The sequence below is a fragment of the Acinonyx jubatus genome, chromosome B4 (genome assembly GCF_027475565.1).
Source record: "Acinonyx jubatus isolate Ajub_Pintada_27869175 chromosome B4, VMU_Ajub_asm_v1.0, whole genome shotgun sequence".
Lineage (NCBI taxonomy): Eukaryota > Metazoa > Chordata > Mammalia > Carnivora > Felidae > Acinonyx > Acinonyx jubatus.
The window spans coordinates 103,288,643-103,306,247 of record NC_069387.1 but is presented as its reverse complement, the minus strand read 5'-3'; the positions used below and the strand labels follow the sequence as shown (position 1 = coordinate 103,306,247).

Here is a 17,605-nt window from a genome sequence, read left to right as displayed (position 1 = left end):
CTGTTGAAGGACATCTGGGTTGTTTTCAGTTTGGGATGTTATGAATAAAGCTGCCATAAACATTCATTTACAAGTTTTGTGTGAAGATAAACTAGCCTCTGTTGATACTTTGTTAGTGCTAGAACTTCCAGCTTCCCAATCTTCTCCACCGATACTGTGGTAGGGGTGGCCTTGTAACTGCTGGGCAATGGTGAAAATCCTGACTCTACTAGGCCTTCTCTGATGCCATACTGGTGGGGAGAGAGTGTAAAACCATTTTACTGCTGGGTGGGCAGGAAGTCCAAATTCCCACATGGTCTCTGACACTGTGGCTGTAGTGGTGGGGTGCTTGTTACCTCCTGGTGGGAAGGAAATCCTAGTTTCCTACTTGGCCTCTCTGACACCATTCCACAAGGAGTGTTCAGGAACCTTATTACAGCTTGGCAAGGATGAAAGTCTGGGCTCTCCAATGGGTCTTTGCTGAGAGTGGGATCACAATTTTTTATGTGGTTTCTGGCTGTAGTATGGGAGGTTTGTCTGAAGGTTTTCCTATGCCTTCCTCTTTCCTGGTCCAGGTATGTATTTTTTTTTGTATGTGCCTACTGGCATTTCTGGATTGCAGTTTACTTCAGCTCCAATACAAGGTTTTTAAGGCAAAAAGATAACCCAGGGAACTTCCACCATGTTGCTCCTTGGGTCCTGAGATCTTGAGCTAGTTTGTCTTCTTCTTTCTAAGATTCTTTCTGAATCTTCTATATTTTATAGATAGTTCTAGATTTTTAATTGTGATTACCAAGAAAAATATAAAAAAAGTACAACCGCTCCATTTTCCCAAAGTAGAAGCTTCTCAAGTTGTTATTTTAAGCTTTTCTCTAAATTCCAATGAGTCCATTTCTGTTGCATGTGGTTGATTTACCTTGGTTTTTGGTCATGTTGTCCTATTTCATCATATGGCTGGTTATTTGGGGTTGTTTGCCAGATACTATATACAGCAAACTTTAGTGATAGTTTGAGCCTGCATATATATTATTTTTGTCCAGAGAGGATTTGCCAATAGTAGGCAGCTAGAAAAATACTCTGAAATACTTTAATCACAGTTTCAGATAATTCTAAGTGGGGCTTTAGGCCATTTTAGGACTGTTTCATTTATGGTTTACCCTCACTCATAGAGTGGATCTAACTCAAGGTAAGAGTGGTGTGCCTGGCCTATGGAGTCCTCCTCCTAGGGCAGGCCATGAACTTTAACTCTTGTCTCACTAGAACTGTTACTTTATTGAAAGCTGTGCTCACCCTCTCTGTCTACTTTGTTAACTGTCAGACAGCTGCCTATTCTATACAGATGCTTCTGGTGAAATGCATCCCCTAGAAGACACAGGGCTTATGTCTCTTGATTCCCATCTTCTCCTAGGTATTTGCCCCGTAGTAGTTCTTGCTCTTGTTCTTCTTCACCATCTTTGTTTTTATTTTTATTTTTATTTTTTGCATCAACAAGAATACTTTAACCTTTAAATCTGACATCAACAAAAGATGCCTGTGTCTTTTCCAAGTCTCTTAGGATAGGATTCACTTCAAGTATGAATAAACTAATTTCATGAGACATAGTGACATTCAAGTCCCCACATAAACACATAACTTATCTTTTTTTTTCGAGTTTTACTGCAAATAATTGGCATACAAGTTTAAGGTGTATAGCATGATGGCTTGATTTACATATATTATGATATAATTATCACAATAGGTTTAGCTAACATGCCCATTTTTTAATATAGATACATTTAAAAAAAGGAAAAAAAAGGGAAAAAAATCCCCTTAAGATGAGAACTCTTAGGATTTACTCTCAACAACTTCTATATATTGCATAGCAGTGTTATAGTCATTGTGTTGTACATTACATCCTTAGAGTACCTATTTATCTTATGGCTAAAACTTTGTACCTTTTCTCACTTTCCTCCAATTCCCCATCTCCCTACCCTCTGCCCCTGGTAATCATAGGTCTCATCTCTTTCTATGAGTTCGGTGTTTTTTATTTTGGTGTTGTTTTTGAGATTTCACATATAAGTGAGATCATACAGTATTTGTCATTCTCTGTCTGACTTATTTCACTTAGCATAATGCCTTCAAGGTCCGCCTATGTTGTTGCAAATGATAGGATTTCCTCATTTTTTAATGGCTGAATAACGTTCCATTATCCCTTCATCCAATGAAGGACATGTTTCTATATCTTGGCTAATGCTACGAACGATGGGGCTACAGATATCTTTTTGATTTAATATATTCATTTCCTTCAGATATATTAGCAAAAGTGAAATTACTGGATCATCTGGTAGTTGTAGTTTTGATTTTTTGAGGATCCTTTACTTAGTTTTCCACAGTAGTTGTACCAATTTATAATTCCACCAACAATGCACAAGCGTTCCCTTTTCTCCATATCCATGCCAACATGTTATCTCTTAGTCTTTTTGATGATGGCCATTCTAACAGTTGTGAAAGTAATCTCAATGTGGTTTTAATTTGCATTTCCCTAATGACTAGTGACGTGTATTCGTACATGTACTTGTTGGTTGGCCTTTGGTCTATTCAGGCCCTTTGACCATTTTTAAATTTTTTTGTTGTTATCAAGTTGTAGGAGTTATTTATATATTTTGGACAGTGACCTCTTATCAGATATATGGTTTGCAAATATATTTTCCCATTCTGTAAGTTGTCTGTTTTTTTTCTTCTGTGTAGATGATTTCTTTTGCTGTATGGAAGCTTTTAAGTTTGATGTAATCCCATTTGCATATTTTTATTTTGTTGTTTGTACTTTAGGTGTCATATCCAAAAAGTCATTACCAAGACCCATATCAAGGAGCTTTATTCTTATGTTTTATTCCAGGACTTTCATGGCTTCAGATTTTACATGAAAATCTTTAACCCATTTTGAGTTAATTTTTGTGAGTGATATAAGATATGGATCCAGTTTCATTCTTTTACATGTGAATATCCAATTATCCCAGCGCCATTTATTAAAGAGACTATCTTTTCTCCATTGGGTATTCTTGGCTCCTTTGCCAAATATTGGTCAACTGTATATGCTTCAGTTTATTTCTGGGCTTTCAATTCTGTTACATTGGTCTCTCTGTGTTTATGCCAGTACCATCCTGTTTTGGTGACTACAGCTTGATATCAGGAAGTGTGATCCCTCCTGCTTTGTTCTTCGCAGGAATTCTTTGGCTACTCTGACTCTTTTGTGGTCCATATAAATTTTAGGAGTGTTTTTTCTACTGTAAAAAAAAAAAAAGCTACTGTGATCTTGATAGGGATTGCACTGAATCTAGATGGCTTTTGGTAGTATTTACATTTTAACACTGTTAATTCTTCTAATCTATGAACATAGGGTATCTTTCCATTTATTTGTACCTTCCTTGACTAGAATTAGTGGGAAGTTGACTTTGGTTTTTGGATAGACTGAATTTGATATATCTGTAAGGTACTTAAGTGAAAGAGGTAAGAGTGGATACCTGATTCAAGATATTAGTTGTGAGGGGGGTGCCTGGGTGGCTCAGTCATTTGAGTGTCCGAATTCAGCTCAGGTCATGATCTCACAGTTTGTGAGTTCAAGCCCTGCGTGGGGCTCTGTGCTGACAGCTCAGAGCCTGGAGCCTGCTTTGGATTCTGTGTCTCTCTCTCTCTCTGCCCCTCCCATGCTCATATTCTGTCTCTCAATATAAATACATGTTAAAAATTTTTTTTAAATAAAAAAAAGATATTAGTTGTGAAGGTAATTCCTAAGAGAAAGCGGATATATTAAGAGACAGGAGCTGAGTATAAAAATATTAGCGAATGAAGATATATGTAGGAGGTGAGTTAAGAGGAAAAACCCTTTAAGTAAATAGGTGACAATGCCAAGTAGGGGGGAAAAAAGCCTCAGAATGTAACTTAAGGGAAGATAAGGAGGAAGAGAGTCTGGAGAAAAAACCCCAATTATCAACATTGTCAAATGTGGCTGAATGGCCAATCAGGCTTTGGAATGAAAGCGTTTATAATAAATACCATCTATCTTCTGAGTAGTAAAAGAAGCAGGAATGTGGAGGGCTGGACAGTGTAATTTTTAAGAGAGAAGAAAGATTCATAAAAAAATGGAGACAATTTTAAGTTGTCATTGGGAGAGATAAAAAAATTTATAAAGAGATTTGAGGTCTCAAAAGAAGCAGGCAATCAATATCTGAGTGGACATAAATTTGCAAAATTTTGTGATTTTTTCCAACAAAATCAGTATCTTGTGATGAACTCAAGAGAGGGAGCTAGTTTTCAGGAAAGCATGAGAAATTCATTTGTAGACAATTTTAAAGATTCGTAAACATATGGAAAATAAAATGGAGTCTGCAATAAGATTTGGGAGTTAGTTACATAGAAATGATAGTTTAAGCCAATGGTATAGTAGATATTTATATGTCATAATTTCTATCAGTAAAAAAATAGGTTATTTTATTTCTTACAGAGAAATAATAACTAATCTAAAAATAGTTTCTATCTCTGTTAAGTGTGGATTCATTTTTGAGAACTTTAAAACTGTCCTATTGTAATCTGAAGAATAATCCTATTACAACCAAATGGCTATCAGAATCCTAAAATTGTAATTAGCAAGAGGATATTCATGAAATTTGCCAGACTTGCAAATGTATGCTTGAGTACAGCAGTTACTGAACCAATATTATGGAAAAATTCTCCCATTCCTGCCTCTCTGTATATGCAATGCATTATTTGGAAAAAACAACAGCAAACAAAACATGTGCAGGGCTATTATTTACCAGTAGTACATGGGCCACAATTATTTATGATCAATTTCTGTTCTCATTAGTTAAGTGTTTAGGCTGTACTGGTTGTGAAACATTTTAAATGTAACCCTTGCTATATGATAACATTATATTCACTGAACTACTTATATATAACATTTCATTACTTCTAAAATTTTAAATTATAATTGACCCAGACTATTTTATCATTACACAATGCTTCAGGACAAAAAGGAAACATTAGAGCCCCCACTTTAATAATGATTAATCTAAGATACAGTTGCTGCATACTTCTTTGTTACTACTGACATTATGCTCAAATTCAAAGCTTCTTTTAAAAAAAATAGTGATGTTGAATAAATTCACCTAGGCTAAAAATCACTTCACTTATAAGACAACAGAGTTATCCTTATTAAAATAAAATCCTCCTACCATTGGGTGATGCCATAACATTCTTTAATAATATCCTGAAGGACAGCTCGATAGAAGAGTGATTCAGTAGGCAGCTGAAAAAAATGTAGATAAATATAAGCACAAGAAACAAATAAAAAACATAAATCAAATCAATACTAGAGAGTCAGGAACATAAGTGAATGTTAGAAATCTGACTTTATTGCAAAACATAGAGGAAACTTTTATAATTTTTCCATTCTAAGTTAAATTGTTACCCTGAGGCTAATACTGAGGAAGCAATTCTGCATGAAAATAGAAGAAACTCTAAAAGAAATGGTAGTGAATGGGGGAAGAAACAGCACAATCAAACAAAAATGAGTTAATGTCCCAAATGCAGTGCATTCAGTTAAAAATGTAGAAATAAACTTTCATGACCAGCAAGATCAGCTCTGGAGCCAAAAAGAGAGCAGTAAGGTAGAATACGTGCAAAAGAGAAGTGAACATGGATTTGTCCTAATGGTGGTGGAACAGAGATCATATCACCTAGGATTCACACCCAGAAGGAGAAGATACTATTGTAAGTAAGGACATGCTAAAAGTATGTCTGAGGTCTAAAAGATCATAGCATTGGCTACTGTAGAATTGAAAAGGGCATGTCTTTTTGTCCCTCAGGAAGGATATAGGATTAGGTATCCATGAAGGTTTTCCAAAGCAAAGAAGATATGGATGAAGAGAAGGGCCTCAGGGAAGCATGATAGTTTTGAAAAAGTATAAAAGAAAACACTTCACTGAAACAAGGGAAGGGGGCACTTAAACTAAGAAACTACAAAAGTCGCCCAAACTCTATCCACATCCCCACAGAACTCTTAATGACAGTGTAAATAAATCCAATACAAAATAATATCAGCAACAGTCCTGCTTCCATGCAAAGTTTCTAACGAAAAAAAAAAAGGGGGGGGGGGGAAATGAGCCAGAGTGGAGGGAGGCCAACAATATTGAATGGTCCTGAGAAGGCTAATAAGGTGAAAACCCCAAACTGTGCAATGACTGATAGTTTTAAAGACAGAGTTCAGTACACTGTACAAATTCCCTGAGTCAAACTTCTTTCGCTTTTCCTTCAGAGCACAACATTGTTATTTTCGTCTGTTTTCAACTAGAACATGTTTGGATTCAGACGGAGTCTAGCATAAAATACAATTTTGCCTGTGTGCTCAGATAGAAAACTTACTCTACTCCTCCTCTCCCCATCTGACCTCAAGTTCCTACACTGTGGGCCCCAGGCGCTGAGGCTACAAAAAAACACAAGTTGGGAGCTGAGGGTGAACCATTATTTCTTGCATCTTCACCTAATGGCACTGACTTCTTAAATCACTGGAGAATGTCTGACTTGCAGGATTTTGACAGAGCACTTGGAAAGGGCACGTGTTATATCCTTCCAAGATGGTGGGGATAGTGGGGAGGGTGATTCTAGTCGGAAATGGTGTTAGGAATACCAAAGTCCCCAGTTCAGCTCCTAAAATAATGCACTGAAAGCAGACATACTTGAATACTCATAAGAAATTTGTAACCTTCAAAAGGTATACTTCTTAAATAAAATCTCTCTCTAAATGCAACGCCTTGACGTAAGACAAACTCTGATTTGTAAACTTTCTTTCTAGAAGACTGCTCCAAAACATATCATTCAAAATTTTCCATCTCTGCACATATTTTTCATTTGGCATTTTTTTCATCTTGAGTAATTCTTTTTGTAGTACCAAAAATCTCTATTATCCATCCCTTCCTTCTCCCCATATCCCTTCAGTTTTCTCACAAAAATGCTGAAATCCTCTTTCATATATTGACACCTATTGTTCTATTGACATTTAAGGCATTTTTAGAAATATATTATTACATGAAGTAAAATATTAGTATTATAAATGGTTTATAAAGTTCTTAACTTTTTATTTAGTTAGCTATACAATAAACAGGAACTTTAATTTTACATGAATTTTCTATGAAACTTCCAAAAATAGTTGAGCTGGTATTTGAACTGAAGAAGCCTAGCTCTGATGTCCACATATAAAGCCATGATGCTATATGGCCTCTTGGACACTTGGGCAGGGATGGTGTCATTAGTTTTTATTCAATACTTCAGTCAGGAAAAAAAATCTTAAAAATAAAGCTTTCCATACCTATGCCTTTGAGAAAAATTATATAAACGGTATCAAGGTAATTTAGAAAATAATGTATATTTATATTGTTATTACAAACTGGTTAAAGATGACAAAAAAAAACCCCAAGAAATGCATTTAAACAAGAGATCATACAGAAATGCAATGCACAGAGAAATAAAAACAGGATAGAATAAATCATCATTCCTTAGTTATCCTGAATAAATAAGAGCCTTACAGCTGTTCGCTAAGAGAAAGGGAAGAGAGTTATGAAGTGCCTTCAAACGTGCATTCCTTGGATAACTGGGTCTATCCATCCTGGTAAATACAGATGGAGGCATGTGGGAAGGAAGTCAACATCTCCCCAGCACCCTGTGTCTGACAATTCCAAGAATAAACTGGATGTGGCTCAGAGTTTACTTTCTCTCCTTCACAAATGATAAATCAACCTAACACTTTAATGCATCTTAAATCGGAGGGAGCAAAAAGCACACGCTTAAAGTATATATCTTAGGCATGAATTTTACAGGTCTAGTGGAGACGGCACTAAGCTAGAAGTCAGTACTCTGCAATTAATTAAGGGAGGTAGAATGCACTATTAAACTTCTGCTGTGTATCATGTTCTCATGTAAGTTTGGGATAATACCCAACTTATAAGATTGACTGTAAACATGAATAAGCACTTGGGAAACTGAAAAACACCACAAAATGCACAGGGACATTATGATGAAGGCTCTTTTCTCTTCCAGATCCTAGGGAACCACTAGGCTTATAAGCAGTACAACTGCAAACCAGCAGTTTGAGACAAAAGCCCACATACCTCAACAATATGCCCTAATGCCTTTAAAAAAATCAGCTTTTACCAATTTTTAGATAGGAACAACAAATATATTTAAGAAAAAAAGTTCTTAGCATTGAGCCTGGGCCAGAGTAAGTACTCAGTATATATTTGTTGCTATTATCATTTTAAATTATAATTATTTTAAAAAATTCAAATTGACATATTAATGTTCCTTGAAAAGAAGCAAAAAGAGATTTCTAACATTTAGGTCCAACAAGAAAAATCCTGTGAAAAGCTTAAAAAGAACAGCTAAAAAAACTTTTAGAAATTCCTAATATGTTTCATCAATCATAAAATAGAGAATAAGGCAATTTTATGGATATTTTGGGGGATATATTTAACTTCTGTTTATATGTGCAAGTCCATTTGGCTATTTCAACGAATGACCAATCAAATTAATAAGGAAAAAAGTTAAAAAACAAACAAAAAAAAAAAAACCAACAAAAAAACAATGCAGGTCTGTGTTTTGGACTGTAGTTAAAAAATAAATGGAATGCTATACTGTGTTTATCTTTGCTCCAACTAAGCCCATAAGAGCCTGATAGTCAGCAATAGCAGTCTTTGGAACTATTCATAGACTGTTTAGTGTATTATGAAGAAATGACACATTAGTACAAGAATATAATGTGGACATTTTCTTAAAAGTTCAATTTCCTTTTTCTGGAAGTTCACTTCTCTTTTAAAGAGAAACTTCTAGAAAATGTACAAATTTGAATATGAAGAGGTGACAAGAAGACTCAGGTTTTAAGTTCATCAGCAGGTCAAGTAAGAAGAGTACTTTAAGAAAACTATCCTGTCCATCTGCTGTATTAGAGTAAACACTCATACTTACCCCTTGGCCAACCGCAACCCGTTCCAATGCCTTTAGAGAAAAAATAAGGAGAAAAAAGTAAGACAAAGACTGCTGGTATATTTAGTCTTATCTTATAAGACTTATAAACACACTGTATAAAGGCTTATAAAAGTGACATTTAAAAAGATTAATTAAGTGATAATGTGTAAGTTTACACATTTACAAGTGTTAATATCATTGAGGAATGTTAACCAGTATAGTTGTATACTCTAGGGTTGATTTATAATAGATGTGTGTCATGTACACAAACACATACACACCCAATTGTATATACTTCTTGAATTTTAGAAAGAATAAGAAAACGAAAGAAATAAAAGAACATGGTCTTGGCTCACTTTTAGCTGTTTAGCTGAAACAATCAAATAAATCCAAATCTATTATTATATGTGTGTATATAATAAACATGTTTATATACTACTTCTAAGTGTATTCTCTTCTAATTTTTTATAAACATATAGTTGCCTTTTATTATACAAGGTTTTATTGAACAGATTATAGCTGAAAATTTAGTTTAGAATAGTATGTATAGTTTTGGTTGGCCTGGTCTACAAATTCAAATCAAAGTCACATATGATCAAGTGCCCAAAAGAGAAAGAATACATATTTTTACAATTTTCTACATAGCTGGTTTTACATTTATATTTATTTAAGATCCAGATGATTTTACAAAGTATTTCCTCATATTTCCAGTAAATATGCATAACCCAACATATATAAAAGATACATCTGAAAGATTTATCATAGTTTCAGTATGGAATAAAGGCTTCTAAAACTTCCATTTTTAAGAGACATACATTTCTAGATTTATGAAGTTTTATAACTGAATTACATTAATATTTCAATATTTACCTTTATTTTTTAAATTTTAATTAGAAAATATTTCAAAATAGAGTAGTAAAATATAATAGATCTACATATACTTCCTATTCAATTTTAGAATACCCATGTTTGCTTCATGTTGCTATTCTTCATTAATAATAACTGTTAGATATAGCTGAATCACATACTTTTAAAACTGAAAGACAATTTACAGATTATCCTGTGTAAGTACAATTTTTGCAGAAGCACAAGTTCACTGGCAAGGTAAAATAAGTTGCCATAGTTGTATAGCTAGTTAGCAAGTGAGCAGGAAGTAAAAGCTTGTTCTTTGAACCTTACCTTCACCTGCCCTCATACCATTAAGATTTAGTGGGAAAATGAGTTCACTGTATATAAGAAGTTGCTTTGCAGAAATTATTTGAAGAAAAAATTTATAATTCTCCAAAGACTTGAACGATATCTTCACCTAACATCTAGAGCCAGAGTTTTAGGAATACAGGAGCAAATTATTATATAATTTTCATATTAAATTAAATAGCAACAGGCCCAGAATAAGTTTATTATTGAAGAAAACATTGATTTTCTTTTACAGTACTGTCTGTGCTCATTTCAGATTAGATTTTTGTGTTATAGCTTTGGCTAACAGGCTGAACTGAATAAAGAAACATGGGTTTTTAATAATAAATTGTTTGGTGTTGATAAAAGTGTCTACTTTTAGATAAGAATAACTAGTTAAAAGTAGTCAATACCAAGACTACTTTTAGTATGTGTTGCTGATGACGGACTTTAGAAATACAAATGATAAATTTTGGTTACATAATAAAAGATAACCAGGTAGGTGATAAGAAGTTTCTTGCAAACATTAGTATTTTTCTTGGCCAATAAATAAAGATAATGAAGAAAATATATACCAAATGTTAATCGAAAATATTTTGCAGTTTTATCAGGCTTAAAGTATGCTGACATGATTGTGCTAATCTAATTAAAATTTATCTCTGGTTAGTACCCTTAACAATTTTTCAAAGCATCACCAGAAAGTTCTCCTTTCTCAATCTCTTTTTTTTTTTAACCCCTGTAACTTTGATTATTTGTGGAAAAGGTCAGTTATGGAGTAAAATACAATTAACAAAAAATACATCAAAAAAATGTTCCTTAGCAACCAAAAAAGAAGCCAAGGTAGTCAGGGACTTCAATGGAGCCAAGGAGAGGGGCATTCCATAGGAAGCTCACATTGGGCAGAGAAAGTTATTAAGTGCAGTGTGGTCTATACATTAAATATTCTAAAATTTATTTTTCAAAACCTCTTCTTTATGTTTCTTTGAATGTTTATTTTTATAACAAACATTTTTGTTTTGTGGGTACCATATATTCTTTTATCTCTGTAAGGGATATTAATAGCTATTTTATATTATTTTATTTTGTATAGTCTCCATTTCCTCCAAGTTGCTTTTCTTCAGTTTTTCTGATCTCTGTTCTTTCATGTTAGATTTTCCTTATACATCTAGTGATCCTTGGCTGTCTGTTGATAATTAAAATGGGGGTATTGTAAATGTGATTAGAAGTACTGTGCTTATGAGTGAGGACTGTTACTTGTGGGCTTTATCATAAAGGTGACATGTGTCCTGTTTTATTGTAAAATCTCTGATGCCAGCATCATTAGGTCTTTTTTCTTAGGTTAGTCAGATTCCCTAATTTCTTGCCTGAAGGGTATAATCCTGGCTGCTGCATTCTGAGAACTAAGTCATTTCAAGAATTACTTGTCACTATAACATGACCCCGAATAAACATTACTAGCAGATATAGTGAAAGAACAAGATAATTTCCAAGAAAAGCATTTTAAGAGGACTTTAAAAATTATTATTTGAGCATAAATAGATTTCTATGATAATACTAGGATCTGTGACCTAGAACACTGGTGTGCTATTTTTTATATTGCTGTATAAACTGGCAGAGAAATAATGGTCATAGAATAATTAATTTATCTTGGGGTTGGACATCAAACACATTATTTAATCAACTATATTTGAAATTTCTAATGACAAAAAATAACTCAGATGTTTTAATGTGCACCTATTCTTTATAAACTAACATAACACCATGAACAGAGAATACCACAGGTTAAAGTGTTCTAGGTGTAAGGACACAAGCCAAATAAGGCACATTAAAGGCTTTATTTAATTAGATAGTTACTTCCAGGTACCTTATTAATATCTTTCCCATTCTATAAAAAATTAGGAGGGGCGCCTGGGTGGCTCAGTCGGTTAAGCGTCTGACTTCAGCTCAGGTCATGGTCTCTTGGTTTGTGGGTTGGAGCCCCGCATTGGGCTCTGTGCTGACAGCTCAGAGCCTGGAGCCTGCTTTGGATTCTGTGTCTCCCTCTCTCTCTGCCCCTCCCCCACCCATACTCTGTCTCACTCTCTCTCAAGAATAAACATTAAAAAAAAAAATTAGTAGACCAAATGATCTACTATAAACACATACAAACATACCACAGAACTGTGAATAAAGCGCTGAACTAATTCGGTGTTTAATACTTTGTAGCTGGTACATTTTATATGGTAATTAAAGTAATTATATATAAACAATTATATGTAAAAAAGTATAACTATAAATTGTTACCACACTGCATGTAAAGTAGATAATGCTGGAAGGGCAAGTCATTTTTTCATCAAAATTTGCAATGCACAAAAGCATTAATAATGATGCTCTGCAAAACTTGGCATTTAATTCATGATATCAGCCAACAATAATAAATTCTGTAACATCTGGATAAAGTTCTTAGTCCAGAAAAAAATATAATCATACCAAACATGCTGACATTCTGGCATTACGACCACAGCACCATCTCTCTTCCTTTAAATAATGGCACATTGGAAATCCCCACTTGTCTTCGGTGCTTTCTGCAGATGGAGGAAAAATATGGATTATTTAAATAAGATTCTTCCTCTTTCAGTTAAAGTAAACAATCTATTGAGAAAGAAAAGCAGTTATTGAGAGAGTCAAACAGTAGTTAAACATGGAGGTAGTAATGTTTAACAGTTCATTCCAATCTGTTAATTGAAAGCATATTAATGTTATGAAAGTGGTATTTTCAACAACAGCTGTTTTGTGTTTAAGCTCTAGGTCTGATACTAACCAATTTGCCAAAATTATTTTTTCTAAGATTTAGCAAGAGCAATTTAAAATGGAAGTACTCTTTATGTTCAGTGTTAACTATAGGAAATAAGTAATGAGATTCTTGCCATTTATTGCTGACCTGACTTTCTAAAAAAAAAAATGATTTATTAAATGAAATTTGGCAATTTATTATAGAACAATATTAATTCATCCCTAACAATGATGAAGCATCAATTATTTTTTCAGCCACTATATTCGCTTTCCAGAAAAAGAACAGCTGTATAAGCTCATCTTTCTTCCTTGTATTAACAGGCTGCAATATTTTCAATTGTGATTCAGTTTGGCTCAATTGCATATATGGTTTAAGTAACAACAACAAAAATCAACATTCACGGTTTAATCACACATATCTTTTGCCCAACTCACTTACAGAGTTGTGTACATGATTTGCTGATGTTCAAACCCTTAATGCAAAACTATTAATTACACAGGGGTTTTGAAAAGGAAAACAAATGAGTTTCTTTTTTAAATTGAAGCCTGGAAAATAAGAGCTTAAATTTTATCAAGACTATGACAATTAAAAGAAAAATAAGAAAAATATAAATTTTCTATTAGGTTAAAAAGTAAAAATAGAATTAAAACTTTGAAAACATAAAAAACTCTTTAAAAGAAAATACTGTTGAAGTAGATTCAACTAAATACATTTCTCTGCTATAAAGGATCAGATGACTTTTGATTAAAACAGAGAAAGTTTAAATTTCATGAAGATCATAAGCCTGTGAAAGTGGTTTCCTTCTGTTCATAAATTAAGATTTACGATACACCTTACTGATAATCAGATGGAAGATATGGACCTTCCTCTGGGAATATAAATAATAATAATGCTAGTGTTTATACAGCACTTAATATTGTGAGGCACTATTGTAACTGCTTTAAATGTATTAACTACTTTTAGTCCCTACAGCAATTCTATGAGGTAAGTACAGTACTATATGCATGGTTCAGCTAGGGAAACTAAGCGCACACAGGTTAAGTAAACTGCCTAAGTTGCAAAATATAGCACATGGTGAGGTAGGATTTAAACCTAGGCAATCGGGACTCCAGAGGCCATGCTCTTAACCACCAAGCTATATAAACAACTTCAATTACAAATGCATAGGACTTGTGGAGCCCTTGAAGCCTATCCAGGTCCTGGGGATCCTTGGACTACTTCCTCTATTTCCTAGATGACCTGAAATAGCAAGTTGAGTTTTCTTTAAGGTTTTACTATTTTACTGAGATGTGATTACTGCTAAATGAAAGAATAACTGTAAAGTTTTTTTTTTTCTTATAACCAAAAAGAGAAATATCTAGAGCTTACTGTAAAGGGTAAGGGGCTAGAGAGATGGGTTTGTGCTATTTTATTAAGAATAGTTAGGAAACATGATAACCAATAAAATAGTTGGGTCTTGCCTGTCGCCCCCCTCCATCCCACATCCATTCTCTTCTTGTAGACAGGAATAGAGATTAAAGGCATGATGGGATTAGTCCTGGCAGTCTTTAGAAAGACAGTGGTGAAGCTGTGAGTGTGTGGTGGGGGAAGAGAGGGGTGGGAATTATTCAGCAGAATGCAGAGTTTTGGGATTCCCAATTGATTTCTAGTAATAAAGGGAAGATGAAGGCAGGGATACATAGGATTCCTGGTATATCCCTCTCTATTTTAGATGACACAAACATGGAAGCCAGCAGAAAAGACTTCTGAACACATGGGGCTGTCATTAGAAAAATGGAGGCTAGTAAAAGATGGTCTTACTTCATACATGTTCACTAATTTGTGCTGATGAAGGTGATGAGAGTAGAGAAAGGTTATGGTGTTCCTTAGGGCTCAAAAACCTACTCTTTACTCCCACAATAAAGGCCTATATAGAAGGGTAATTTTTGTGTATAAGAGAGCTTCCTCTCCAACCCTACATTAACTGTAGTGGGAGAAGGACAGTCTTACTCAATGTATATGGCTCCCTGAATCCCTAGCCAAAACACCTAAGATCCTAGGGCAGTTTATAGGAACTGCCAGCCTTGGCTCAGGGCTATGTGAAATGTCATTAAAGCCTCTCTCCTTTGGACACCTGGTGGTTGTGGAATCTCCTTGAAGTTTTCTGAATCTACATCACAGTTTCCTCTGTGACTGAGGTCATGGTGGCCTCACAGTTCTGCTCATTTTTTAACAAAGTGCAAACAACTGATACAGAGACAAGACACCCTCAAAGTCAAACAAAGCCTTTCATGTACAGGTTCAATATTATCTTTGGAACCTATTTCACCAGCTTCATTCTGACTGCAGTGAAGAATGAAGCTCCCTTCTATGTCCTGAATCAAAGTCACAGAGTTCACTGTTTCTATTGTCATATATTTATCTCCTATTTAACTGTGTTCATAAATTCAGATCTAGTCAAAGTGAGCTTTAACCACCTTTATCAGTTATTTCCCCGGGGATCACTTTTATGCTATCTTTAAATGATAGTTTTGGAATAGATGAAGTCTCCTTTTTTTTTTTTTTTTCATCTATCCCATTTCTTCTCTGTTGGCTTTAGAAATCCATCCATCTCATAAAAGTAGAGATTCTACTAATTTTTCCTTCTTATGTTAATAATATTACTATCTACTTAACTAAACAAGTTTGAACTTTAGAACCATCTTCTATTATTCTTTCCTTTAATCCCCCAGTTCTCTTAGTTATATCCTTAAACATATCCTCTTAATTATACCTTCTTTTCATTTTCAGTCTTCATTAGCTTTTGACTAGGTAAATGTAATACCTACTAATTCTTTTTCTTTTTCCTTTAGTCTTGTCCATCCTTTACATTAAGAGTAACATTATCTTTCTAAAATAGACACATCTAACCATGTTACTCCAACAGCTCTTGCTTCCCTCACCACTAGCATCTATGAGATAAAACCCAGTACTTTTCTTACTGTGAATTTCAGGAGGTTCTGATGCTCCCTCTTTATAACATTCTCTTCCTCTGGTTCCATGATACCATGCTCTCTTATTTGAGGCCTGATGCTCATCATATCCCCTGACAGTTTGTTATTTTCTGTCTATTAAGTTAGACATAAGGATTAATGCATAAGGATTAATCCTACCTCACCCTTTATACTTTTTTGGGGAAAGATTTTGCAAACTCAAGTGCTTTCAGTTGGTAAATAAGTGTGTGAAGCAGCTAGATACAATAAAATAGGTAATCATCAATTTTCATGGTAACCAAGTATCACATTTGCCCAGTCTTATTGCTATTTAAAGAACAATTGGAGCGTAACACAACTGTCAAAATTGCCAAAAATGGGCCCGTGGGCACTATCAGAGCCAGTGTGCAACCCCTGTTCTATCTGTGTGCTTTCCCTAGGCAGCCTTACCTATACCTCAATTTACACTGACAATTCCTGGATTAATTTCCTAGGTCAGCTATAACAAATTACCATACACTTGGTAGCTTAAAACAACAGAAAGGTATTCTCTCACTGTTCTGGAGGCTAGAAGTCTGAAATCAAGGTATGGGCTGGGCCATGCTCCCTCTGAGGCTGTAGGGAAGAACTTTCCTTGCCCTTTCTTAGGATCTAGTGGTTGCTGACAATCCTTGGCATTTCAGGGCTTGTGGCTGTACCACTGCAGTTTCTGCCTCTGTCGTCCCTCTGGGTCTCTGTGTATCCTCTCCTCTTCTTATGAGGACACTAACTATTGGATTTAGGGTCCACCTTATTCCAGTATGACCTCATGTTAACTAGTTACATCTATAAATATCCTATACCTAAATGAGGTCACATTCTGAGGTTCTGAGTTGACACGACTTTTTGGGAGACACTATTCAACCTACTCCAATTCCTAAATTATATCTTCAACCTCTTCTCTAAGATCTAATTCTGATCACCAATAGCCTAACCACCAACTCCAAATGGATATTTCATTGGCACTTGATAATCAACATGTCCAAAATCTAAATAACTGAATGACACAAAACCAGATGTCCTAAAGTTTCCTATTTCAGTGACTAGCATCAACGTTTACTCATTTACATGAGTCAAAAAGCTCAGGAATCTTTTCACTTTCCCATATATAGCATGTTTTAGAAATTCCAGTTTATTTTTCTCCTAAATGTTCCTCAAATCCATTAATATTCTCTATTTCCACCATCCCAAACTACCTGCACTGCTATGAAAGCCTCTTGATTGGTTACCAACACCCACTCTTGCTCCTTATTTCAGTTTTAATACTGCAAAGTGATATTTTAAAATATAAACTTCATCAGTTCCCTTCCCCGCTTAATAGATCCTTCTTTTCCTTTCAAGATTAAAAACCAAGAAACAGACACTTAACAATAGAGAACAAACTGATGGTCACCAGAGGGGAGATGGGTGGGAGGATAGGTGAAAATAGGTGACAGGGATTAAGGACAGCACTTGTTTTGATGAGCGTCAGGTGATGTATGGAAGTGTTGAATCATTATATTGTACACCTGAAACTAATATTACATTGTACGTTAACTAACGGGGATTTTTAACTAGAAACTTAAAAGAACACAAAAAACAAAAAAAACATTAAGACTCTGTTCCTTAACGTGATCTGCTTGTGCCTACCTCTCCAGCTTCATTTCATACCTTGTTCTCTGTTTCAGCCTTTTGTTCCACTTTCAGTTCTCTAAAC

At 34.6% G+C, this 17,605-nt stretch overlaps 1 protein-coding gene across 8 annotated transcripts in view; it reads right to left on the bottom strand.

Moving 5' to 3' along the window:
• METTL25 (methyltransferase like 25) overlaps positions 1–17,605 on the bottom strand; it is a 161,212-nt gene that overhangs the window by 69,031 nt on the left and 74,576 nt on the right. For all 8 annotated transcript variants that reach the window (XM_053226542.1, XM_053226547.1, XM_053226548.1 and 5 more), the window contains exons 6-8: positions 12,616–12,710; positions 8,971–9,000; positions 5,187–5,260 (exon numbers count right to left, since the gene is read on the bottom strand). In XM_053226542.1, coding sequence (XP_053082517.1) covers positions 5,187–5,260; positions 8,971–9,000; positions 12,616–12,710 — 199 coding nt within the window. The remainder of the gene's footprint in view (positions 1–5,186; positions 5,261–8,970; positions 9,001–12,615; positions 12,711–17,605) is intronic.